Source organism: Sardina pilchardus, chromosome 4 (assembly GCF_963854185.1).
Source record: "Sardina pilchardus chromosome 4, fSarPil1.1, whole genome shotgun sequence".
Lineage (NCBI taxonomy): Eukaryota > Metazoa > Chordata > Actinopteri > Clupeiformes > Clupeidae > Sardina > Sardina pilchardus.
In genome coordinates, this window is record NC_084997.1 from 25,542,303 (window position 1) to 25,569,802 (window position 27,500).

Below are 27,500 nucleotides of genomic sequence, written 5' to 3' on the forward strand. Positions count from 1 at the left end.
CGTGAGAAAAATTCCAGGCACCCACACAGCAGAGAAACCACAGCGCTATGTGCTCTCTCTCTCTCTCTCATACACACACACACACACACACAGTCACACACACACACACACACACATACACACACACACACACACAATCTAGGTGCCCAGTCAACAGGCAGAAAGAAAATGAGAGATAGTGATTTAGAGGTCACCAACAGTAGACTTCAGCCCACCTACAACACACAGATAGACAGGCACACCACAAACACAACAAAAGAGACACTCATTCTTTCTCTGTCTTTCACTCACACACACACACACACACACACACACACACACACACACATAGAAGCACATAGAAACTAGACACACAGCCAACACACAACCAGACTTATCACCACCACTGTAAAGTCTGCAAATTGCAGTCAAGTTTTCCCTGCAAAAACGTTGAGTGTACAGCATTATAGTTTACTCTACTTCAGTAGATATTCCATAGACACGCAGCGCAGAGTCGTCTACAGAGAGTGAGTGCACTGTCAAACTTCCTCCTCTGGTGAAAATGTCATCCTGGATCTGTCCGTCTGGACTCTGGCGAGTGAGTGCGTGCGTGCGTGCGTGCGTGCGTGCGTGCGTGCGTGCGTGCGTGACCGACCCCACAGCCCTACTTTAAGGCCGACCGCAGGGCACTCTGTAATTACATCAGCCAGTCAGGCGGCTCCGCTCCTCCGGCCCGCGGCCGCGGCACCAGGGCCAAAGTGTGGGCACGTGCGGTGTGTCTGGGGCCGTCGGAGCCGCCAGGACAGCACAGCACAGTACAGCACAGTCAGAGTCTACACGGGCAGCTCCCATAAGGCTTGATTCACCACCGAAGATCTGCGGCGAGACGAGACCGTTGCAGAAGGAGTCGCATCGGTGTGAACTGTGAATTAACCGTCACACGTCGTTGCCAGCTGTTGCAAGCCGTCGCAAAGCATTCGCCATCTCTAGTCACAGTTGCAAGGGGGTTTGCAAGAACGGTGCAGCTCATCTCGTCGCAAAGCTTTGGTTGGAATCCCCCTTTACACACACACACACACACGCTGACACTGACTAACTTCATCAGCAGAACAGGGGCCTACGCTATCTCCAGCATTGAGGCCAGAGAGTGGGCCAGAAGGCCCTTTCACGTGTGGTGTTGAGGGACATCAAGCCTTCAAAACTCCCATACTGTAATTTCCCAAGTATTAGCCGCGGTTTATACATTGATTTTGCAACATTTCTTCAGCTATGCTGTATACTATGCCCCCTGTGCCACTGTGATGGTATTAATATGATGTTGTGTCTTTAAATTAGCATAAAACACTGTCCTGCGCCGTAAGCACAATGCGGCTAACACACAAGAAATTACTGTAAAAACACTGAACACATATATGAGGTGCTTTGAATTGGCCAGTGACTGCTTCCGAAGCGATAAACTAACTTTGTGTGTGAAAGTGATCAGGGAGAAATATGCATTACTTGCCTGTTCAGGTTTCAGTGAACTCTGATGTGAGGCGAATCCACGACTACAAATCAGACTGACGCTGGCAGCTGAAGTTTAATTACATTAGGTTTGGAGAATTTGATGCACTGTAGATTGCGCGCTGTTCATCCAGTTAACCAATGCACGCACAAGCATGAGTGTACGCATGCATGGACACGCACGCACACACACACACACACACACACACACACACAAAGAACTCATTTTTTGGGAAATACATTGAAGTGAATGGGAGTGCTTTGGTTATCATGCTTGCTATCGCCAGTCCATGCCTTTATCTATTCAGAACACCACTCAAAGTTCTACTCTCATCCCGGCATCAAAGCACCATCCTCACCAGTCTAATCCTCTCGCACCCTTTCGCTTCTCGCCCTCGCATGAGGTCTTAGTCAAGGTCAAGGTCTTGCTCAAGAACTTACTGTATCTCCAGTCCACTAACTTGCGAAGTCCTGGGGATCTGGGATCTGTAGCTCAGTAAAAAAAACTGACTCTCTCACGTTGAGAATAGAATCTGGGGACTCACGACTGGGAAAGGTTTCCAACACTAGCATGGCGATGGATTGGCATCAATCAGGAAACAATGTATGCAGGCCATCCTTTGCTGTAAATACATTTAAACATTCTTTGGACTACAATTTTTGATGTTGCACAGTTTTGATGAACACAGTTGCTACGTCGCTACTACCACAGCCATAGCATCAGAGGTGGAAAAGTCCAGCTTCAGAAAGTAAAAATCCAACCATGTATTGGCTCTACCTGTGCACTTAAAACACGAATTAGCTTCTCTACCTTGCTGAAGAGTTGTGCTTATCAGAATCAGCTGATTGAAATGAATGGTTGGCACAGATATGTGGTAGGACTTTCAATTTCTGAAGCTGGACTTTCCCACCTCTGCATAGCATCATCCCCTCTCACGCTGATAAGGCCCTACTGTACCTTTCTGGGGCCTGACGAGAATGTTAGTGAATTATCTTGTTCCAGACTAGTATCTCCCTGAGAGGAGATCTAGATGGGCGTGTCAGGCCAGGCTATATGAGATCATCCTACTGGGGATGATATGTCTGTGAATTTCTCTACTGTCTCTGTTAGAACTGTATGCCTGTAACAACAGATCAATCTCAAATATGCTGGCTAAGCATTTACAGTAGCCATGGCAGCTAGCGTACGCAACACCAGCACGGCAAGCCAGGACAGGAAAGCACCCCGCGTAGGTACAGCAGATACAGTTGGTGAAACCGGAGCTTATCCGCTCACAGCCCTCAAACCCTGTGTGCCAAAGGGCTGAAACAGTCCCTACAAAACACATCCACTTCCATGACACGCACGCACACACACACACGCACACACACACACACACACACACACACACACACACACACACACACACACACACACACACACACACACACACACACACACACACACACACACACACACACACACACACACACACACACACACACACACACACACACACACACACACACACACACACACACACACACACACACACACACGATTTTGAATTCCAGGGAGTGGACAGGACAACAGCCCTACTTGTCTGTGACCGTGACACTGCTACCTCACGCTTAAAACTGTGTCAGGAGAACAGTGGTCAGTCATTCACCCTCTCAGGAGGGCCGACCAGCTGACCCAAACCCTGGACTTCCTGAACCGCCTGCCTGAGCGGCCGGCACCAGGCCGTCACATGACCTCATGTGAGTCATCACCTCTGGGGTTTCTCTGCTCACCCGGAGAATGCTGTGTGAATCCGCAGTTCCGCACGCGTTCCAGTTCCACGTTCTGCAGACCGTGGCACGGACGGAACTATTGTAGAACCGTTGACAGAACAGACCTGAGGAGGGCTGCCATCGCTTCGCTTCTCATGCACAAACAGCTGAATTTGCCAACATGTGCAATGTATCACAACGAAGGACACCTTGAGGCGAACAGAACTGACACACTCCTCCTGACAAGTAGCCATCCTACCACATGCCCACTATTTCCCATTTCCAACTAACCTACTTCCAACCATGTCTCCTGACATCGCACCAGCAATCACACATGTGATAAATGATTCACTGACTTCTGGCACATTTCTCACAGCATTCAAACTGTGTTCACATAGTTAGAAACTCCTAGCTCTCAATCCTCCTCCTCAGGCTGAGAACTATTGTCTGGTCTCACTCCTCCCCTTTTTATCCAAAGCTAACCAAAGAGTGGTCCCCAAAACACGTCTCGGAGTTCCACTCACTGAACATCTTAATCTCCGTGATTCAAATCAATCAAGAGTGGCCACTCAACTGAAACGACTCTGTTGTCCATATCAGAGGCCTTAAAATAAAAGAACCCATGACGTTGTTCCTGTCGTGTTCTATCCCGTCTACACTTCTTATCTACGTTGCTAACTAAACTGACATTCTATCTCTTATGCAGAGCCATACTTATTGGTCCACTGTTGTCTCCGATCTCCACGGTAACCTTGATTGTTCTCTATTTTCTAAGTCACTTTGAACAAAAGTGTCGGCTAAGTGAATACATGCACATGTAGAGCCGAAGATGACTGCAATCTTTGAGCATCACGCAGTGCAGCTAATCTCCGAATAATGGCTCGTTCTTTATGAAATACAGTGCACTGCAGATCTACACATTCCGAAGGATAATATGCACCTGGTGAGCGTGATCCTCCCCTTGAGCTACAATCAATAACAAAAAAGTTTCTGCTCGCTTCCTCAGCAGTTCTTCCTAATTCCCTGACACCCTTGGCGGTTGCACACTCTACGCAAAAAAAAGAAAAAAGAAAAATCTGTTGGCATCTTTGTTCCAGCTGACGGCCAAAACACCAGCACACTATAAATAACGGTAAAGTATCCTCTTGGTGTTTCCAGACCAGACTGTCTATTAAACGAGGAGGTGGGCAGCAGCAGGCTCCTCAGTCACGGCCCTTCAACCCGGGACCGCTCTCATCGTCACGGATGCACCTGCGTGAGTCACGGCACTCTATGGGTGTCTCTCATTTGGGCTTGTATACGTCCTCCCTCGCTCCTCGGCCCTCGATCTTCACTGATCTACATAAAGAATGATGGGGCGGCAACAATGGGATAGTCTATCCAGTGTTAGTTATAGATCAGTGGGAAACGCCCCTCGAGGATCAAGCATCGAGGATCGAGGAGAGATGTTGAGAGGTCGGGAATCTTTGGTCTGAACCCCACTTAAGTACAGATTTCTGTGGTACACCGAAGTGTGTTCTAATGATCAATGTTGCAGTTATAAAACAGATTTACATGGAACATTAATCTGCATGGAGATTCCATCATAGCTGGGGTGTTTCTATTTGTCTATTCAGCTGCATTGTATTTTCAAAAGCAGCAAAATGCAAATGTATATGGTTATGATAACTACTGATTTTCCTACCACAGTAGACCATAATGCCAGAATACCCGTGCAACACTGAGAGGGACGAATCACGAGACCTAGGTGACCTGAGATAACCGTTTCCAGTGGACAGCCACATGGATGATTGTGAAAGAAAAAGCTATGCCAAGAATCTCACAGCGCAGGCTTTGAGAGGAGATGAGCGAGGTGCGTGCACACACACACACACACACACACACACACACACACTTTCCACTAAGGAAATTGCAGGCAACTTGGGACAGAGCAGAGTCTTTCATGTCTGTTCAGAGACGGAAAGAGTAAGAGAAGAAAAGGGGAAGATTGCGAGGGAGGGAGGGAGAGGGAGAGGGAGAGAGAGAGAGAGAGAGAGAGAGAGAGAGAGAGAAAGGTGAGGAGCACTAGAACTGTGTAGGACGTGATGGCATGTTTTTGCAGTTCGGCTGATATAGCCAGCACAGGGCAGATATGGACGAATGCAGATCAAGGATCACAACTAGGCTTGTGCACTGGCGCATAACACACGCGCACACACGCACACACACACACACACACACACACACACACACACAATTCTGTCCCAGATAAAAAGGTGCCGACACTGACCAAAAAGTGATGAAGGAGAAGCACTGCACTGTACAGCACAAACTGGCCAAGTCTCCTAGTCTCAACGCACACACACGCGCACACATACACACACACACACACACACACACACACACACACGCTCTGACTCTCCCCTGTCTCCTTCTCAGAGGAAAAGAAAAGATGAATTTCTCTCTTACTTTCAGCCAAGAAAAACTATGTTTAATATCCTGAGACCCGCAGTGAAAGAATGTGAAAGTGTAGCAGCAGCAGCAGCAGCAGCAGCAGGAGGAGAGGAGGAGAGGAGGAGAGGAGGAGGAGAGGAGAGGAGTGTCTGAACACGCCAGCCTATAATGCTTGTCCCCGGTCATCTCCACACAACACACACCTCACCACTTCAGTGATGGACACAGCGGTAATGGACACACACACACACACACACACACTTAGTTCTCTCTCTCTCTCTCACACACACACACACACACACAAGCAATGCTGCCCTGCAGGAATGGCCCAGTCCAGAATGGTAGTCATCCTAGAACCCTGACCTGCCCTCCCAGAATGCCATCCCTCCAGAACCCCCTGACCCATTTCACATTCAGACTCTATTCTGGGACACACACACACACACACACACACACACACACACACACACACAAGCTGACTGCATGTACAGGAAATTTTCCCTTTGAATTGTCATGGAAACAAGATCATCATCATCATGTACTTATTTGCAAGTTTGAGCTGTTCCATAGAAAATTATTCTGGATTCAGCTGCACTGACTGGCAGCTGGTGCTTTCGTTGGAAGCACTCCGTTCGTCAGAGTGTTCAGACAGTAATTGACCTATTTTAAGTAGGCAGGCAATTACTCACACTTCAGAACATGACATACAGTCACTTCCTCAGCCATAAAGTTCTACATTTGTTGGACTTCAACGGTCTTTCAACTGAACTTGTATCTAGGATTTATATTTAACTTGTATCACCCACAGTACAAAACCGCACTCTGTCACTCCGTCACCTCTGCAATGCTTATACACTGTCTGATGAAATAAAATAGGTGTGAAAGTCTTTCACCTTACTTGATGAAAGTACTTGATCTCCCCAAACAACTGCATGCACTCTATCTTTCCATCCAGCAACATTCATTGAACGTATCATTCCCAAACACCGACCTCATTCTGTAGGGTTATTCTGTGTCAGATCAGAGGGGGTTGATGCAGCACCATCTCAGATTTTGTTCAAATCTTGTCTGTCGTTGTCTTTGTACGTGTACTGTATATAGCCTAATGACAATAAAGTTGAATCTAATCTGATATCTAATCTATATCATGAATGGGTCCCAAAACCGATGCCTTTACGGAAATATTTCTGTCCAAATCATTTTTTTAGCCCTTGATATTATTTCACTGCCCAGGAATATCCATATGGAAATTTGGGATTTGCTCTGCAAGTCCGACTGGCCAAGAGGCAGCTGAAGCCCATTCCCAAAGTCCCTAAAGCACAGACAGACCAATACAATCGCTAATCCTGCATGGACGTGTATTTCTTTGGAATTGAGTAAACAATTCCAAATAATTTAAAATCGTTGTTCATAAAATTGCATACACTTCTGAAACAATTTGGTAAGAGTTTAATGCACCAATTTCAGTTTAATTTCACTGCTAGTTACGCCCCTGATGGAAGTCAAGTCAATGAACCTTTTCCAGACCCACTCTCCATTACAATTGAGAAGGTCTGCCCTGCGTGCTAACCAGGTTAATTGTGTCAGCTTTACATCCTGAAAAACACATTACCTGGGAAACCTTACTTCAGCACTTTGTACACTAAATAATCACAGAGCGAGCTATTCCTACATAGAAATTCACGTTCCTACCTAGCTTACCTTACTTACCATTTTAGACTCTTATAATTACAATGAAGTACTTTACTGGTGTTACCTTTGTGACATAAATAAATACATTTGTCATGCAGACAAAATACAAGGACAATCTGAGGTGGTGCAACAACGATTTTTCGTGGAGTCTGTCTGATTTGACACGGGATGACCTAGCCTAGTACCGTACATTTGTGCTGTCGCGTGTCTAGCGTTCACAAGTGACCTCCACAGATGTGTGCTCCCCGTGTCCGAAGACAAGCACGCTAGTGTTTCCCGCGCCCATCCATCCATCCATCCATCCAGTCAGTCAGTCAGAGATGTGATGTGATGTGTTGTTGTCTCTTCCCCTCCTCACTGGGTCACAGTCACAGCAGCAGCACTGAGCTCAGGGACTTCCCAGCAGGCCCCGGGTGTTCACCTCAGCCCGTGTCAGCTCCTCCAGTGTAACCCAATTACTCCGGGACTGCAGGTCAGGCAGGATTAATCCGCTCAGCACAGGAGGACACCACTGCGCCGCCTGCCACCGAGGCCAGTCACAGCCAGTCGAGTCGACTAACGCTGGCCCGGCCTGTTAGGACACGTCACGCAGTGCTGCCTGCCATCGCGTTTATTTACCTGGGTATAGCGCCAAGGACTTTGCTTCCATCACTTCGTAAAATGGTCAATTTTGACCCATTTGAGTGAAAGCTATTTGACCTTTATTATAGTCTGAAATGGCCACCTCCTTCTTATGCTGTGTGATTTGCGCATTAATTCAATGTGTATTCCTTTTCGATAACTGTCTTTCATTAAGCACTTTGCATATTTCCGCATGAAAGTATTTATTGTTTGTCTGAAATGTGCTCAGGCATATTTTGAAGCGAGTGTGTATCCCAAAAGGACTTCAGTCTGGGCAACATGGCACAGATATATTCCCTTTTTGAAGTGTCAGTGAGTATCTGCTTTAAACTAGTCTGATTGAAAAATAAATAAATAAATAAATACCACAAAGGGCAGTGAATACAATGAAAAAGGGGATGGAAACAGATTCAAATCTTTTCCTAACCACATTAGCAGGTCTTGCATACAGTAGAGGTGAATATGGTGAATTCCTGTTCTAAGAAATATGGCGGTCCATAGGGGGGAAAAAAGTTCCAATGATACAGCTCCTAGAACTAATCTATAATCGAGATGCATCTTCTAAATGACGAGAGAGTGATTACACATTCTGTACTCTCTTAAACTAACTTCATTGCAAGAGTATCATTTGAGGTCATTCTCAGCCCTGCAGTTTGCCTCCCCTCATCCTCAATGGCCTATTGTGAAGACCTTTTGCTTTGTCTGAAGACGGGGTCGCCCTGCTCTGGAGATCCTCAAGAGGCTCATATTCCTCACAGTCATCTTTTCCTTCTCTTTTCACCATTTGCCTCCTTTTGATGAAGCGCGTGTGTGTGTGTGTGTGTGTGTGTGTGTGTGTGTGTGTGTGTGTGTGTGAAGGGGTGTGTGTGTGTGTGTGTGTGTGTACTGCAGTGATTTTTGTTTGTTTGCAGCATCACCATCTCTGGAAAGAAAAGTGCTGACAAAGCACGGAGGAAGAGAGGCCACCTGGGAGTCCTTCGTCCTTTCTGGGAGACCCATCGACAACACCCCCCCCCCCCCCCCTCCCCTCCCCCCCCCCCCCCTCCCTCCCTTCATCTTCATCTTCCTCCTCCTCCCCCCTTCATGTTAGTATTATGAAAATCAATAGCTCTATCTTCGCAGCACCAAGCCTTCATTTATAATCTCCCCTTTTATGACAGCGCCGCAGGATTATGAGGCATTAAGTTGCTTGAGGACAGCCGACCTGATATTTCCTCCATCTCCCAGGGAAGTGAGTCGGCTCCTGGGTGATCAATAACTCTAATGGCCAGCATCTATCCACTTAGGGCCCCAGAGAAACTGGGGAGTGGGCTGGGGTGGGGTGGGGTGGGGAGAATTTGGATTCAAAGGGTTGCGTGTCTATGGGGAGCCCATGGAGGGAGTATTACAAAATAAACACAACTGAGACTAACTGTGGCCTTGACCTTAAAACACTGATCGTGCAATTTGTCTAAGAATCTTGTTTCAGGATCTCATTACTGTTTGCCGTAGCTGTATTCGTCATCCTTATATTGCTCCCAGTACTGGAGGGATCAAAGTCCAAATTGTGCATATATACATGTATAATATATATACATTCCACGCAGAGCAGATTTTTGCTATTTTTATTTACATCAGATATGTTGTCTGTGTCTGTGCAGTCTGGACTGTATAAATAGCTCACGGCACATTATATCACACATGCATGTTGTTCTCACAGGCGTCAAGGTGTGTTTTAGGCACACAGTTGAACGAACTAACACACTTTTATTTGAGATCATTCTGCACAGATGCTCCACCCTGTGCACTTTTCAAGCAACGACTTCCTCAATATGAAATAATTAATTAAATAAATAAATAAATAAAAACAATAGGAAGGGGGGGGAAAAATGGAAGCCCAAGTAGGGAAGAACGAGAGCCGAGGCGGTAGGGACAGACAGACAGAGGGTGCTTCTCATGCAGCGTTTATACGTCCTCCCGCGCTCCTCGATGCCTCGATCCTCACTGATCTACATAAAGAATGATGGGGGGGAAACAATGGGATAGTCTATCCAGTGTTAGTTATAGATTAGGGCTGAACGATTATGGAAAATAATCTAATTGCGATTTTTCTTGCCAATATTGCGATTGCGATGCGATATGCCATTATTTTTTAAGGTGTTTGTCTTGCGAATTTTTCAACAAAAACAAGCAGTAAATCATATAGTATGGGCAATAGGCTATATAAGATTAAAAATAAACTCTTATTTCCTTGAAGTCATACCTCTGTTATGATGACAGGTGATGCATGAATTGATGGATGACATTTTTTTTAACTGGCTACTTCAATCACAATAGTAGGCCTATATTTTGAACTTTCAACCTTGTAGGCCTACATATCAGAACATAATTAACACTAGTAAGGAAGCCTGGTGTAGGCCTAAAGATTAAATGAAAGTCAGTAACAAGTCACACAAACAAAAGTGCAGATTGCAAAAATATGAAAATATTAATAGCCTAAATCTTGCAGTTTTTCAGATAATTCACTTTAATGAACGTGATATGTTCTGCATACAGAAATTCCTGATATTCATGGCTGCACAGCACACTGCACTGACTATTCGAACTCCGTCCCTTTAATTCAGCTGTCTGGTTGAAGCCTCAAAATAATTGTAAACAAAGTAGCATAGTTGGCTATCTTATCATAGTCTACTGGTTGGACGGGTCAGTTTCCCCACGTCTGTCTCAAGGTAGATAAATACTTTTTTCTCCTTGGGATAAGCCCTTTTGAGTCTTGAAGTTGGAAAACATCTGTATTGAGATGATCAGTCAATTTGAACGCAAGAGTTTTAGATGTCTGCAGCATGCTAATAATGATGCTAACCGGATTTTATATATAATTTAGCTAATCGTCTTCTATGCGTCATTGCTTTCACGATTGTGAATGTTTTATTTGGATTGAATGTGCATGTCGAGGGGCGGGTGTCCATTAAGCGCGCACGACAGAGAGAGAGAGAGAGAGAGAGAGAGGGGTGGATGGAGAGGGAGAGAATTACCGTTTGGTGAATTTGCACGCATAGTCTACAATGAAAACTTGCGAAAGACATTCATGCTTTCACCCGAGCAGCGCAGGTGCACCAGTGCAACCTAGAATTTGTTTCAGTCGCACTCTTAAAAATGTTGGTTCAATGGTTCTATCGAGCAGCTTGCCGAGTTCACTCTCTGATAGACTGTTTCAAATATTTGCTACTTTACGCTCTCATGTCACGTGACCAGAGGGTAATCGCCATGGTAATCGCAGCCTTTGCGGTTAGAAAATTGCACTTAATCATATCGCGATATTATCGCAAATGCAATATATCGTTCAGCCCTATTATAGATCAGTGGGAACGCCCCTCGAGGATCGAGCATCGAGGATCGAGGATCGAGGAGGCATGTTGAGAGGCACCCAGACAGGGAGGGAGGGAGGTTTCCGAGAGCGGTCCGACGCGGGCGAGTCTGTGAGGGCATTATCACATTACTCTCCTGCAGCGTCCCTCTAATCGGCACAGCCTCATCCATCACACGGCACTTCCCATTAAAACCACAACAGGTGTATCTTTAAAAACCATTACGCAGTAAAAAAAAAAAAAACATCCACGTACAGTAAAAGCGTAATGAGGCCGCCTTAATGGCACGTTCGGAGACGAGCCGAGTCAGAGGACCGGATGATAAATAGCAGACGGTTTCTACTCTGATAAATGAAACGGGGTGACAACGGATAAAAAGGGCATAAGAGAAACGTTTCAAACTCGGGCATCCGTCTTTGTGATCGGATCTGAGCTGTAAAGTGATTTTACATGCTCTTTAGCTGTCAAAGAAAGCTTGCAAATTGAGCATGAAAAAGTATTGTTACGCACTGAAAAAAAATGCAAATGGAACGTGACGGGACAGAAAAACAATAACAAACTAAGTCTACTGTGTGTAGCTGTCCATCACCCACACTTCCTTGTTGGCTAAGCTTTAAGAATGAGCGAAAACAACTAAAGAGACATCACCCTGCAACAGACTTTCAGGGCAGAGTCTGCTCACCATTTCCAGATCTTGGATTCAAGACTCTTATGTCCACACATAGCCGGGTATTTTTAAAAAACTTTTTTTACCTCCGCCAAGGAGGTTATGTTTTCATCAGGGTTTGTTAGCAAGATGACTCAAAAAGGTATGGATGGATTTCGATGAAATTTTCAGGAAAGGTCTGAAATAACCCAAGAAACGTCCACACGAAAACTCAATTCTCATCACTGGAAATGGATATCCTTAAATTCCAGCCACATTTTCAGTGTAAGTGTTTATGTGTTGACAGGGGAAAAGATCGTTTTTGGATTATCTGTTTGACTGACGTGTTCTTGACAGCCTTCTGAAGGAGGAAAAATCGGTTTTAAAAATACCCAGCTATGTGTGGACTTGGCCTTACAGTCCACTCGTAAGGCAGGGAACAAAAGTTACAACAGTAAAGTAGAAACACAACTAGGGATTAGAGATTGCCATTCTCCTGTCAAAGGCTAGAACACATGCGATGCTACAAGCTGAAAATCCCCTGTCTCCACCATCAGAAGTCAGTTTATGCTAACTACACGCACACCCCAACCCCCTCAACCACAAATATGCATGATCTAGTCTTCTGTACCCAGCTCTCATCTATACACACATTCCCCAATGAACTCATTCCCCTCTTCTTCTCTCCTCTCCTCTCTGTTACAATCCTATTCTTTCTTCACAGATCTTCATCATCATCATCATCATCATCCTCCTCCTCCTCTTCTTCTTCCATCTCTCTGGCGAGATGATGTGGCCGATTCTAATGATTGATCAGCAGCCTCTCTGGGATGTAGAGACGGGTGTGGGTCTTGGCCAGACACAAACTCCCTTCATGTATGCGTTCCTTCACTCCTCCCTCCTGCTCTCCGTTTCCCTTCCTCCACTCTGCGTCTTGCCGTTGGTCTCCCCCCTCACCCTCCCACCCCTCACCCATCCTTTTAAGAGCAGAGCGGAGGAGTCAAAGTTTGCTCTGCCTTGTGCCAATCAGGGAAGCAAACAAAGCGAGCTACTCGTAGATCTGACAAACAAACACTCGAACTGAACCTCTTCAGTGATCCTGCTCATCTGGCACAATCTTGTTAAATGAAAGTACAGAAGTCACACACCTCAGCCTTTAGCTAAATCCAGTCGGTCAGTACCAAATAAACACATACACACTTTGTAAGTCCCTGTGTGTGTGTGTGTGTGTGTGTGTTTGAGTATGAGAGTGTGTGTGTGAGAGAGAGGGAAAAACAAAGAGAGAGAGAGTGAGAGAGTGAGCAAGTGAGTGATTTGTTCTTTGCCCTCTCACTTTTAAATTCATTGCACTGGATATTCCAAAAGAATAAGGCTGGATCGGAGGCTTTTAAATGCTAAAACAAGAGGCCCATTGTTCTTGGACAGCTGCCTTTTCCGGAAAACAAAACCAGGAGGGAGGAGAGCAGAGGAGAGGAGAGGCAGGGGGAGTGGAATCACACACACACACACACACACACACACACACACACACACACACACACACACACACACACACCTCCTTAGATTCAGCTGCTGCAATAATGCTGGGGCCCCCTCAGATCCACCGCCAGGTTCCACACCTGATTGAGAGTGTGTGTATGTGTGTGTGTGTGTGTGTGTACAGATTCCTGGTGAACCAAACCCAAAACATTGTGCTGAACTTAAGCCATTTAAAAAAGGTCCAAACTCCATTCAATTCCTTTTGAAAGTGCAATGAGTACAAACACAAGTCAATAGAGAGATCCCATAGATGAGCTTTCAGCCAATCAGTGCATTGCTCACTTTTCCGTTATACGTCAGGTCAGGTCATTGCAACAAACACTGCCAAATAAGCTAACCCTTGGGGAGGTAGTGCTAGCTCGACCCCACCCTATACAGTATGTTCTCCAAGTTCTCTCAGGCATATGGTGATTCAGACTGAAACCATTCCGGCAGATCTCCCAGAATGTGGGGTCCGCACGTCACACATTCGTACAGGTGTTATCAGTCACCTGTCAACGTCATAGCAACAGGGGCGTGGATCCATCACCTCTGCTCAATAAATCACACCTGGCCCCTGGCAGCCAACGGCACAGAACAGTGTGTATGTCACGTCGCCATGGAGACAGACAGGTTAAACAGATAAGAATTGGTTCCAAAAAAAGAAAGAAAAAAGTTTAAAAAAAAAGGCTGAGCTTAGATAACATTGCCAATTGCTTTCATCAGTGTTGCAACTTCACAGTCTAAAGTGTACTTCAGTCTTCAGTCAGATTTTTTGGGGTTTTTTGCTTGTTTTCTATTCCATTTCATCCAGTGATTATGGCATGTGCACAGTCCAGAATCATGGCGAGAGTGAGAGGAAAGACCTGCCAAGCGTCATACTCCACTACCACTAAACCACATTTCACCAGCAGATCACAAAACAGCTCACTGCAACGCACTGACACAAGTCACAGTCAGAAAGAATCAGCAAAAGCACTTGCCCAAAGTAGTGCAGAATGCTAAAATGAAACAACGAGAATGGGGCTGAGAAAGAGACAAAGTGTGTGTGTGTGTGTGTGTGTGTGTGTGTGTGTGTGTGTGTGTGTGTGTGTGTGTGTGTTGGGTAGAGTCACATTGCTCCACATACTACACCCTGAAAGGCGCGGGCACAAATACACACACTTTCCCTGTAAAAACGGCACCCCACTGAGAATGCTAGATTTCCTCTCCACCTGGGAATAGTGGGGGTCACGCCTGCTGGCTAAAAACAGCTCCAAACACACACACACACACACACACACACACACTGCTGCAGCTCCTCACTGGCTGAATGACCATTGTTCCTCAGGAACAATGAGACCGGTCTGTAGCCACGAGTCCCATCTGTGAGATTGGCATATGCTGGACCAATGCGGGTTCCTAAGCTAAGGGACTGTCTGGGCTTATAGAGATAAAGAACCGAAATCCAGATAGAAAACGAAGGACGTGGATGGAGACGGATTCGATGTGACTGAGCCTCTTATATTGTGTTCCAGCCGATTTATCCATATTGCACACAAATGCCGTCGACATACATTTGAAAACTATTTCTCTGCCTATTCTTAATAATGCTCTGAACGATATCCACTAGCAAAGCTTGTATGTGTACCATCTTGAAAGCTTCATGGAATAAAGTGAACGTGAGAAAGTTAGGGAGAGTGAAGAGAGACATGACTAGGAGAAAAGATGCAGAAGATGAGAGAGAGAGAGAGAGAAAGAGAGAGAGAACCACAGTAGAACACAAGAGGGAGAGAGAGAGAAGGAAGACAAAGAAAGAAAAAGTGATGGAGCTAATGCACAGAGAGACAGAGAGAGAGAGAGATGGTGAGAAAGAGAGAGAGAGAGAGATGGTGAGAATAGTCAGAGTTAGAACCACTCTCAATGATAGATTATTAAACTCTTTCCGCTCTGCCCGTGGCAGTGGCCAGCGTCTGAGAGGGAGCGCTGAGGTAAAGCTTCCCGAGTATTTGTTTCTACCCAAACGGGGCAAAGTGGAGGGAAACATAACGTCTGGCCCGTTCACTTTGATGCTGGCCGATGGCCACTCGTGTTGCTGTTATACAAGAGTTCTTTCCTGCATCCCCGCCAGATTAGCATTTTGCACAAAGCTCCTCTCTCGCGCAAAAACAAAAAAAAAAACGGGATCACTAGCGCCGTACGTACGTCGTCACGTCGCGTCACACCGGCTTAAGTTTCCTGTCGATAACATCTGCGTATGATGGGAGACGGCCACTTTGGAGTTGAAGGATTTAAAAAAGGATTCAGTGTGTGTGTGTGTGTGTGTGTGTGTGTAGGCTTTTTCTTCCTTCCATTGACTTGCCCTCGGTGTTGAGCGGTGTGGGCTCGGAGCGGAATTTCCTGGTACGAGGAGGAAGAATTTGGAATTCCGAGCGCAGACGAATACAGCATGTTCTAAATGAGGACCAACTGCTCGCGTGCGAGACGCTTCCTTGTGGCACAGCACTTACTTCTGACCAGGAAGTCCAGAGAAACACATAGCCTGGCCTCGACGACTGATCCCGATCCCTTGCGTTATCACAGTCTGTGCATGCTACACTCGAAAATGAGAAAAACCCACAAAGTATCAGCTTGTTAAACTAGCCGTTGATACACAGTTGCACCATTTAAAGGGCATGTGTGTCCAATCGCTGAGTGCTGGTAACCAGATTTATGTGCATTGCTCAACTGCACCTTAATGTGCAGTTGTTCCACTAATAAGGCGCTAGCCATGAATCATTGCAAAGGAGTTGTTTCATCTCGGTTCCCTCTGCGCTGAGAAAGACACACATTGCTCATTGCTTAGTTAGGCTCCAAGTTCAGTAGTATGCCTCAGGAGAAGTTATAAGTCATTTATCAGAAACGACTCCATACGCCTGGGCACCCCACTGCCCCCCCACACTCCTCAGAAGCACCAAGGTGGGATCATTCGGGCAAAAAACACAAACCGTGGCGCAGCAGGCTACAGCGCCCGTACCATTTACGGGTCCGAGTGCCCACGGGGACCCAGGTTCGAATCCGGCCCGCGGTCATATCCCGATCCCACCCCATCTCTCTCTCCCACTTGTTTCCGGTCTACCACTTCACTGTCCTGTACTAATAAAGGCAAAAAGCCAAAAAAAAACAAAAAAAAAAACACAAACCGGCTTGACTCAATTGAGTCTGATACACACCTATCCAGGGTTTCCCGCAGCGCTTTCCTGCTAAGGCGGCCGCCTTAACAACACAGGGCTGCCGCCTTAACTAGCGTCTTCAATAAATAAATGAATAAATAAATAAATAAATAAATATATTATGTATAGTGATATTCGCCGTATTACTCTGTCATGTTTTCTCCATGTCATTCCAAACCGTAGCCGCTAGTCTCCCTTCTCTGTAGAACGCATAAAAAAATAAACTTTTTCAAAATCGAGTTGGCCTATGCGCACAGGCGACGCGCTCATTCAGCATGAGTATTTGATATCAGGTCAGGTGCCACTGCCACGCATATCTCAGAGTGACTGCGAACACAAATAGCCTAAACCTAGCTAGATTTGACGACTCTCACAGGAATGGTTCTCCGTTGAATCTACCAAATGTGTGGGATGAGCGGCATAACACTTTTGAGCGCTTTATCTTTTCTTTTTTTAATCACTCGTCTACTATGAATGCATAGCCCACTGCATCTTGTAATTTGTTGTGACAAATACTTGTGCCATCTAGCCTACAGCTAACAACAACTTGTGACGGCTATTCATTCACGTGTTGTAAATTGTCTGAGGTTTACACAGGCTAGTTTAAACTTCTTGTCTCCCATGCCAGTTTCATTCATCCCGACCGGGCGGGACGCATGTTTCCGTTTTGTAGAAATAATTCCTGGATGTTTTTGTTCAGAGCTGAACATGCAACTGTATTTGACAGATCACAGATCTGGTTGCTAGTGACAAAATATTAGTGTTCAATGCGGTACGATCTCGCTAATTATATTTTAAAAAGCATTAAAAACGTTCCGGCTCTCTTAGGCTATATGAGCAACAGGCACGCACAATAAAGGCCTACAGCTTCAATCAAAGAATTGCAGCTTTAGCCTACTAAATCACAATTCATTAACTATACCATACAATCGCAATGTTACATTTTCATACAGTTTCATCTTTATTTCATGATATATTCTAAAATATCCACCATTGCAAATATTCTTGGTTTTAATAGAATACTATAATATTGACTGGCTTTAAAATATATCCTATGGTGCTATGCTGAGCAGTGCAAAGGTTTTGATAGATACAAAAGGCCCTGCATTGGAGTTGTAAACTTTTAAGGTATAATATTGTCTAAATTGTGTTAATGATATTTAATTGGTTGCTGATTCAATTAAATCTGATACAATGAATGTGAAATCCAGGTATATTGCTGTCATTAGTGTCAAAATTCAACATTTTCAACATTAATGAAATGCTGACAGCCTACAAATTTTTTACTTCAGCTGACCTCCTTGTCTTAAAGTAAATCAGAAAAGAAGTTATTTAGACAAGTGTGTGCTAGACTGCTCCTGTAGCCAACAATCTCTACCCTTTGGGAATTTAACTGTTATATGATCCTTGGTGATGTAAATTATGAAAACCTCTTTCTTTGGTTGGTCTTGATGCGGCCTTGACTCCTTTAAGACTCAGTCTCGACTCAGACTTGCTTCCTAAAAGACTCGGCCGTTGTCACTCGGTCTCGGCTGCAGTTCAACCAACGGTCTCGACCCCCCCCCCCCCCCCCCCCCCCCCCCCCCATCGAGGGCAGTGGCGGCGATGTGGCGGGGACGCTACGGCGACGCCCCCTTCCCCTGGACAGACACCACCTTAACTAACAAATTTTCTGGGGGAAACCCTGCTATCCATATATTTTCGAGCTGTGGGGCTTGAAGAACAAACACCACACATGCGTTTGGACACACTATGTCCTACTTGAGTCACTGAAAAAAATCTTCACACCGTGTTTCAGAAAAAAAATAAAAGCCTCCCCCAGTGCGCTTCACAGGCGATGAATCACAGCGCTAAATAAATACATGCTAAACATCCTTCTCTCATCTTTCACCACGTAGGCAGCAACGCTAACAGCAAGACAGTCAGAGCCATGGTACATGGAGACACAGAGCTACTCCCTGAAGGCTCACCATGCACACCAAGTCAGGCAATGGTGGTGGCCATCATAGACCTTGTGGATCTCCTACTTAAATGCTCCTCCAAACCCCCCCCCAAAAAACCTGTACCTGGAAGGCCACTGATAGCCTAGATGGCAAACTTAGCCTAGCACATTAGCATGACAATGTCTTACTGAGCGTGTCAGAGCTACAATACTCGAATGATGCGCCATGTTGATTATAGCTTCTTAATCCAGCGCTTGGACAGCTCCCGCAGGCACTGCGCACAGTTCCCATCTTCTTATCGGGTCCGGGGCCAAACACGGTGGCCGCCAGGGACTGTAATTTGCAGGGTCATCCTGCCCTGAGCTTGCAAAGAAAGGCAGAAAGGGAGAGAGAGAGGGAGGGAGGGTCGGAGGGAGGAAGAGTGGGCAAGAGAGAGAGAGAGAGAGAGAGAGAGAGAGAAGGAGGGAGGGAGGGAGGGAGGGTCGGAGGCAGGAAGAGTGGGCAAGAGAGAGAGAAGGAGCGAGGGTGGGAGATAGAGAGGGGGGAGGGAGGGAGTAGGAGAGAGAGAGAGAGAGAGAGAGAGAGAGAGAGAGCAGGCAAGAGAGGGCAGACAAGAGAAAGCAAGAGAGAGAGAGAGAGAGTGAGAGAAAGTCTGTGTGTGCCAGTGACGCTTCATCTGCAATCTGTTCCTGGACGGCAGGAATCCAGCCACACTGCCACATCAGCACTTCATCTTTCTCTCACTCTCCTCACGTGTGTGTGTGTGTGTGTGTGTGTGTGTGTGTGTGTGAGTGAGAGAGAGAGGGAGAGAGAGAGAACTCCCTCTCCACCTGTCTTTAACCAGCTCAGCACAGCACACATTCCTTTCAATCTCTCCTTCATACACACCACTTACACACACACACACACAATTCCGACCACCAGATACACACAGCTAACACAGTGAACCATAAAGCACAGATATCTGAACACTAACACAGAGAAGGTCCCACACAGCACACGAATGCTAAGCTCACCTCCCTGCAACACAGTTATGTACACACTTCTGCAGACACTGCAGACCACATACAGACACACCACATAAAGACACACACGTACGTGCCCATTGAGTAAATGTATGTGGCACAACCAGTTACGATGCTACCGAGGTTGTGGATTTTACTCTCAAGACCGCACAAATGGATGAATTACACAATATATATTACTTGTAGGCCTACTGTGAAACAATCTGGGTAACAGCACCTTCTGAACCAGAATTTTTGCTTTTTACAACATGGTATGTGGCACATGGCATGTGTGTGTTGGAATAGTTTGATTTGAACTGTGTGTGTGTGTGGGGGGGGGGGGGGGGGGTCATGCGAAGTATATGACAATGGGATGGTGCCAGAGGCACTGAAAACAAACTGAAGCATTGACTAGAACTGAGGTCCAATCGATATGGCTACTTATGTCATGGCACAGGGCATTTGAGGTGTGTGTGTGTGTGTGTGTGTGTGTGTGTGTGTGTTCAATTTTCGGGAAATGAGAATACTTCACACACACCCAACCACTACACCCAAGACTGGTTGATGCAAGCAACTATAAGGTGGCAATATATGGCTTCCCATGCCCTTCCGCATCTGGGTCTGATGTACTGAATAAAACCTAGCTGCAGTTAGCCCAAGTATTTCGCCATGGTAACGGAATTGGACTTGCAAACGTATGGAAAAAAATACGTATGGAACAGGTGGCCCCAAATGTCACTGACAGGCAAAATGCAAAGAGACAGCTGTCTCCCTCAACAACTCCAGAGACAAGTGTGCAGAACCTATACCGTCAAAGGGCCTTAAGGGTGGACGTGCGTCAACGCAAACAGTCGTGAAATACGCGTTTTCACAGCGCCAATTAGTTGCCATCTATGCTTATCAGCAGCGCCTATTCCATTCACATCTTATGACTGCCGACACGTGAACATTTAGCCAACCTCGTCTTTTCCCCCGTCCCTGGCACCCAATTAATTTACACCGACAAGCTGATATTGCTCGGCGAGTGCCCGTCCTGCCAACACCCCGCGGTCTGCAAGCCACGTGCCACTGTGAGGGCTACTCCGTCCATGACTAGCAATGTAGCAACCGTAGTCTATTGACTGGACGCGTAAGCGGTAACATTGTATAACAGCCTCGGATAGTATTGCGCACTGTTGCAGCCAACAAAACCTTCAATTTTAACTATCGGAAATGTTAAAAGAAAAATAATTAGTCCATTTGAGAGCTTCTATGACATGGGGGGGCTCTGGTCGAACGCATTTTGTCTTCGGAGAGACGCCCCTTGTGATGGACTATTGCGTAATGAACCAGAAGCGACATCTGCCACTTGCTGCATCGAAAAGCAGCATGAACAGTCCGTTCCGGTCTTTCCACGTAATGAGCGAGCCTTATTTATGGAATGCACGACGACTGGCACATGCAATGTTCCATATTTTCAACATTTACACAATGTCAAGGACGTGTCACTCCTAGTATGGACAGCTTCTAATGTCGGCTTAAGACTATTACCCTCGAAGGATCCAAAACCTTTTTTTTACTTTGAACTTTTTTTAAACTCCTGAGGAAGTAAACCGTCTGTACGTAGGCATCCTTCAAAGACCAGCTGCTGATTTTAGGAGGCTTTATACAAGAAACGCCTGTCTACGCAGGACAGGCCTCGCGCCACCAAGCACGTTAGCTAGTCCAAAAGAGAAGGCTACATTGGCCGGCCAAAAAGTGGGGCACGTCACATATCTACCCTCCTAAAATCGTGACGCTTAAATCTCCGTAAATCTGTCAGGTGTAGCAAATAGCTTGAACCAATTTCCAAGTCCAAACTCCTAGGGGCCTGGTAGGATGATGGTAGCAGCCTGTAGCCTATCTTATGCCCTGTACTGTAAGCGTTATATAGGGTAGGCCTACATGTTCAAATCTTGCCTACGACGTGTATGTGAAGGAATGTAGGTTTTCAAAGTAACCAAAATCGCTGGCAACTTACTGCTGACTTTCATGCTGCCAAATGCTGAAGGCTGCGGCACTGGTTTGCAGCTCTCTGCGAAGGAGGTGGTTCTTGGCCGACCCGACATATTCCAATCGTAAATCCCTGTTGTTTTGTCGATTGGCCGATTGACACTTTTGATCAACTGGGTCACTGTTCAAAGACCTCTATAAGTGATATTTTCACAAAATACGTAAAGGAAAAAGCAACACCGTCACCCGTTCACTCCTTTCTGTCGATTTTCTTCAGCTGATTCGCTACCTTCTCCCATCCACTGACAGTCTTTCTTTCAAACCATCCTTTTTAAAACAGTCTCTTTGTCGTTTGCAATCAAGGCCTTTTACAAGTCGGTGTCAGTAAAGAAATAGTCATGAAACCGGCCTTCTCCCTGTTTCCCCCGAAAAAAAACCCACCGATTTTCTTGCTCTGGATCGCTTCAGATTCATACACGTAGATTGACACATGTAAAATAATTCCTGTATTCGGTGCTCCTTAAAATGACAGCAACAACGTTGTTAGTCATGAGAAAATTAGAGCATGAAAGTCGAGTATTTGTTCATATTCTGAGGTGGAGACTCAACGATCCAGTAGCACCAGCCATGGCGGCTTCCTTGCTCTACCCAACCAACGATTCAAATGCGAATTTTCCAATAGCCCAATTTAAAAGCTCTGTTCAACGACCTTTTCGTCTTATGAAACTCCATACACGCGGATAAGAATCTTGAAATCCACCAGATATAGCCACGGAATCAGAAAAGTAGCTTGACGTTGCGGTTCCGAAGTAAAACGCTATCTAAAATCCACTCAGCATTTCAGAAAATTCTTTTTTCATTCCTTCTCCGACCGTCTCTGCTCGCTCTCTTTGTCACCCCAACCAATGAAACGTATTTTACGTAAACTACGGTAGCATACAGTGGTGGGGAAGGGGCCAAGTGACCTGGTTACGCCAACTCACTGCATAGAGAATCGGAAAATGTGGAGCGCAAGAAGGCCTGAGGAGGTGGGGGTTGGCCAATCCACTGCGTATTCTTTGAATATGGGCGGAGGGAGGGGGGGCACGGTCGGCCAATAGCCTTGCAACCCTTGGAGAACACATGGCGTAATTTGCCTAATACTGCCCCTGGTGTCCCAGGCGTCATACGTTGAGAGAACTAGTTGGGCGGGGCACTTAGTTGATTGATTGCCTTCAGCCCAACCGGATTCGACAGAGAATGGAGGACACACCAATAGCGATGCAGGATATGCTGAGACACCAGGTAGTCATGCAGCACTGTTGCTAGTCAGCTGAGCGCCTGAGACACTGCAATGACATGTTATACGCACTGATCTAGTTGTGGGAGTGCGGTTCCTCTCTTTGCACTGGCCAACATCAGTGCATCTGTCCACATAGAGCATAAATCAGTTCACTGAACCTCAGCTGCATGACACTTTGTTTATTAGTTGTGCATGTTCACTATGCTGGGAAATAGATAGAAAACACATCTGCAAGGCCAACCTTGTTTTTTGCATTTTACAGAACGCTTCATGCGACCGGCCTTAATGTCAAAATCAGCATATGCCAGCACAATGCATCTTCCTGTGCATAGAGTGTAAGTGAATGTCACTGAACTGGTTTCAGGTGAGGAGAGCATTCTGCAGGGGTCACTATCATCAAGTGGGCCAATAAATTGGGTCAAAGGTAATCTTTCAGGAGCAGTGTATCTGTGAAGCTCTGAGCCCTTACTTCCTATTTCAGCAAAGAAGAGGAACAAACTAGAAGAACACTAACGTGTGCGCAAACCTCACATTGTGAACAGAGACAAGCTATTTTTCTGTTCTTTCTTTTTTTTTTAAAAAGGAGGAAAAACTCACATGTAACCTCATAACATTTTAAGAAACCTTTGTGTGCTCTCCAAAAAATGTGCCTAAGGACATGCCAAAAACAGCATTATTTATGATTATATTTTTTGAAGAGAGGAGACAGACACACTTGGTCCAGTGTGCAAAGGGAAGGGAGGGTCTTTAGAGCATGACTCCTTTATCCATTATTCATCTGATGCTGGAACTCACTCGGAGGAAAACAGGAGGGACATCACCAGCAAAGGGCAGAGTCGCCCATCCTCTTGAGGACAAAGCAATAAACAATATGACTTCACACAGACAGACATACTGTACACACACTCATGCACAACAAAAATCATGTTTTTCTTGCTCTCTCTCTCTCTCTCTCGCTCTTTCTCTCTCTTTCTTTCTCTCTGTATGTGTGTGACACTGATTAGCATTAGGACAGGGTGCTGTATGGGACCTTCTCTGTGTGAATGTTGTTCAGATCTCTGTGCCTTATGGGCTAGTCCAGTTTAGCTGTGTGCATCTGATGGTTGAAACTAGTGTGTGTGTGTGTGTGTGTGTGTGTGTGTGTGTGTGTGTGTGTGTGAGAGAGAGAGAGAGAGAGAGAAAGAGAGAGAAAGAGAGACAGAGAGAGAGACAGAGAGAGAGCTAGAGTGAGCAGGAGGAAGAGACAGCAAGATTGTGCTGCCCGTTCTGTTTACATTTGCACTGGGTCTTGTGACAGTTGCTCAACTGATGGACCAATCTTAGCGTAATCCTAAATCCAAACAACACCTACCCAACAGTGCCTTGTCACAAGATTTACAAACTGACTCACCCTCTGTGTAAGAAACAGTGCCATTTAAGAGCATTAGGAAACGTCAGATTCTGGAGATTGTAACCACGGTGACGACTTCCCACTCACGTGACGTCAAGATGTGACTCCTCTATTTTAAAATCTCTTAAACCTCTGCTGACAAAACACTACGGATGTGAAAGACTGTAATATAGATGCGCTACGATGTTAATATATGAAAGCAGCCTTGTGGCTATTGTCACGTGTGTACATTTCTCCAGTGAAAAGACATGTTTTGTGCTATGAATAAGACCCAGCTATATTAAGTGCAGTGATGAAGAAAGAAGTGTATCTCAAATAGAACCAGTGAAGCTGAACTAATCAGAGGAACTGTTTACATTAATAAGAACACTTCCTCTGGCTAAGTGAGAGCAAAGAGGCTCAGGCACACTGCACACACAGATCCTCGTACACACACACTGTGGGTGTATAGGGACACTATGAAAACACAGATACTTGTACACACACACTGTAGGTGTATATAAAAACACTATGCACACACAGATACTAGTACACTGTGGGAGTATAGGAACACTATGAACGCATAGATCCTCGTACACATACTGTGGGTGTACAGGGACACTATGAAAACACAGATACTTGTCTTGTACTCACACTGTAGGTGTAAAAACACTATACACACACAGACACTAGTACACTGTGGGCGTATGAATGCACAGATCCTTGCACAGATACTGTGGGTGTAGCAACACTGAACACACAGATACTAGTGCATATACTGTGGATGTATAGGAAAACACTATGCACACACATACTATTACTCGTACATCTAGGGAGTATAGAAAGAAGGAAATATGAACCAGAAGAAGAATACTGTTGTATTCTTTCAATGAAGTTTCACTGAGCTTCTTCCAAGACACACACATACACACACATACACACACACACACACACACACACACACACACACACACACACACACACACACACACACACACACACACACACACACACACACTTTAAAATACACAGGTCGGGTGGACACACACGTTAACGCATTCTCACTGCATATAAAACACACTTTCACCTCAAATACTGGTCATGTCTCAAGAAAAAGGATGAACTTGCCACACCACCACCATTAGAAATCTAGCAGTACTCTTTTTTCTTTTCTTCTTCTTAAAGGCTTGTTTCAAAACTTTCAAAACTCTTGAATGGATTTGAGTTGAATTTAATTGAATTGATTGTATTTTATTGCTGACATGGGAACTTTGATGAGTATTTGTACTATTTCTGGATTATTTCCAAATAATAACAACAGAGGCACGAGAGTCATTTACAAAAAAAACTTAAATGATAAATAATACAGCAAAAATAATTTACAAACATTAACAAATGTGTAAGAAAATTGAACACAACACTGTAAATGTAGTCATACTCTCCATGTTGCTATGATCAGAATGATCTGAAATACCACTAATGACACTCAAAGCATCAATAAATTAATAGCACACAGTATAAATAAAATCATCAACTTACTGGACATATTCAAAAGTCAAACAAACATGAGCACACAAAAAATACTAGGCAACAAACAGATTTGCATACTGATGAAAAATGCCTGTGTTGGAAAATATTGATTGATTAAAATACTAAAATGTGTATAGGATGTTGATTACATGAGATAGGTTGACCATGTGATTGTCATTCATTATGAATACAACTAGTTATCAAATGACGATATCAGTGTACAAAGTTTGTGGAAAACAATTTGGGTGACCCAGATGTCCTCATTGACCTAACAGTCTTGCTATGCATGTAATACATCAAGTAACAGGATATCATGTCATAGAACTAATAGCCCAGTATAGAATTAGAAATGGCATCCTATACAAACAGCACAAACATTGTGAAAATGCCCTAGAAATCCAATAAAGGCAAAATAGCTGTATGAAAACTCAATAAGATATAACACGAAGTAGACATTAAGCAACTTTTTAAACGGCTTCAATATTTCCAAATGCTATATTCAAAGTCACAACAATACACATAAAAAAAACCTGGAATGCAGTTGTCATTATACAGTGCATGTTTACAGAAGGCTATGTCAAGTTCATTGAGACCACCTTTTTTCATAAATATACAGTATTATGTTAACAAAAAAAATAAACACAATATGTAAAAAGTAAAAATATCAGCATACATTACAATAAAATGAGTTAAGTTCAAGTCACAAGTTTTCCTTTTCCTCTCTCTGAAAGATCACTGTATATGCTACCATTGTAAATGGGAGAGGAAATTTAAAGTGGTCATTTCTCAACAATGGTCACAGCAGAATGAAACTTTAAGGAACCACAGCCCTGCTGAGTGGAAAATGTGCTAATGACATTAGTGAGCTGCCACATCTCTCTCTGTCTCTCTCTCTCTCTGTCTCTCTCTCTCTCTCTCTCTCTCTCTCTCTCTCTCTATATATATATATATACACTGTATATATATATGTGTGTGTGTGTGTGTGTGTGTGTGTGTGTGTGTGTGTGCGCGCGCGCGCCTGTGGAGGTTAACTGAGCATGATCCTGCTGAGTCATGCCCTGAGCCAAGTTGGCACCCCACTGTGCATCACACTACCACTGACAGCCAATGAGAGAGAGAGAGAGAGAGAGAGAGAGAGAGAGAGAGAGAGAGAGAGAGAGGGAGAGAGAGAAAGGTAGATAGGTAGGTGTTCATTTAGCTAACACACCCCTGGCAGGTGAAGAGGGTAAAGTCACGTAACAGCTTAGCTCCATCAGTGTGACATTTTTCTATACACTTCTCGGTAGATAACTAACTTCAACTAAGATGACAAAAGAGGCGGACATCCCGGATTCAGAAAGTAGAAGTCCTGCCAAGTATTTGATCCAACGATTTAGTAAACCAGCTCGTCCTAATTAGCTGCCAGGTAGATCAGATAATTAGTGATATTACCTGTGTTAAGTGCACAGGTAGAAAGAACATACCGATGGCAGGACTTTTACTTTCTGGAACCGGGATGTCCACCTCTGGACGACAACATGTCAGATAGACTGAAACCCAGCAGTGAAATAACACTAATACAACATGAAAATCATGAAAGCACAAAGCATATGATGCTTACCTACACAGACATTGTTAGGAACATAGTGGTCTGTGCTGCACCACTGTCCATATGTTAGTGGAGTGCATTTATGTTTAAATTCATTTATTTAGAGCATTCACCTTTACTGCTGGGTCAAT

At 44.9% G+C, this 27,500-nt stretch overlaps 2 protein-coding genes across 4 annotated transcripts in view; both read right to left on the minus strand.

Annotated features, from left to right (window-relative positions):
* Positions 1 to 22,480, minus strand: part of gsk3ba (glycogen synthase kinase 3 beta, genome duplicate a) — a 79,273-nt gene extending 56,793 nt beyond the window's left edge. For all 3 annotated transcript variants that reach the window (XM_062534797.1, XM_062534798.1, XM_062534796.1), the window contains exon 1: positions 21,629 to 22,480. In XM_062534797.1, coding sequence (XP_062390781.1) covers positions 21,629 to 21,716 — 88 coding nt within the window. In that variant the 5' untranslated portion in view covers positions 21,717 to 22,480. The remainder of the gene's footprint in view (positions 1 to 21,628) is intronic.
* A 4,490-nt stretch (positions 22,481 to 26,970) lies between these two features.
* The window catches only part of gpr156 (G protein-coupled receptor 156), a 20,687-nt gene continuing 20,157 nt past the window's right edge, over positions 26,971 to 27,500 (minus strand). Inside the window, exon 11 of the mRNA XM_062535079.1 lies at positions 26,971 to 27,500. This exon is cut by the window's right edge and continues 1,291 nt beyond it. The gene's annotated coding sequence lies outside the window, so the exon portion shown is untranslated.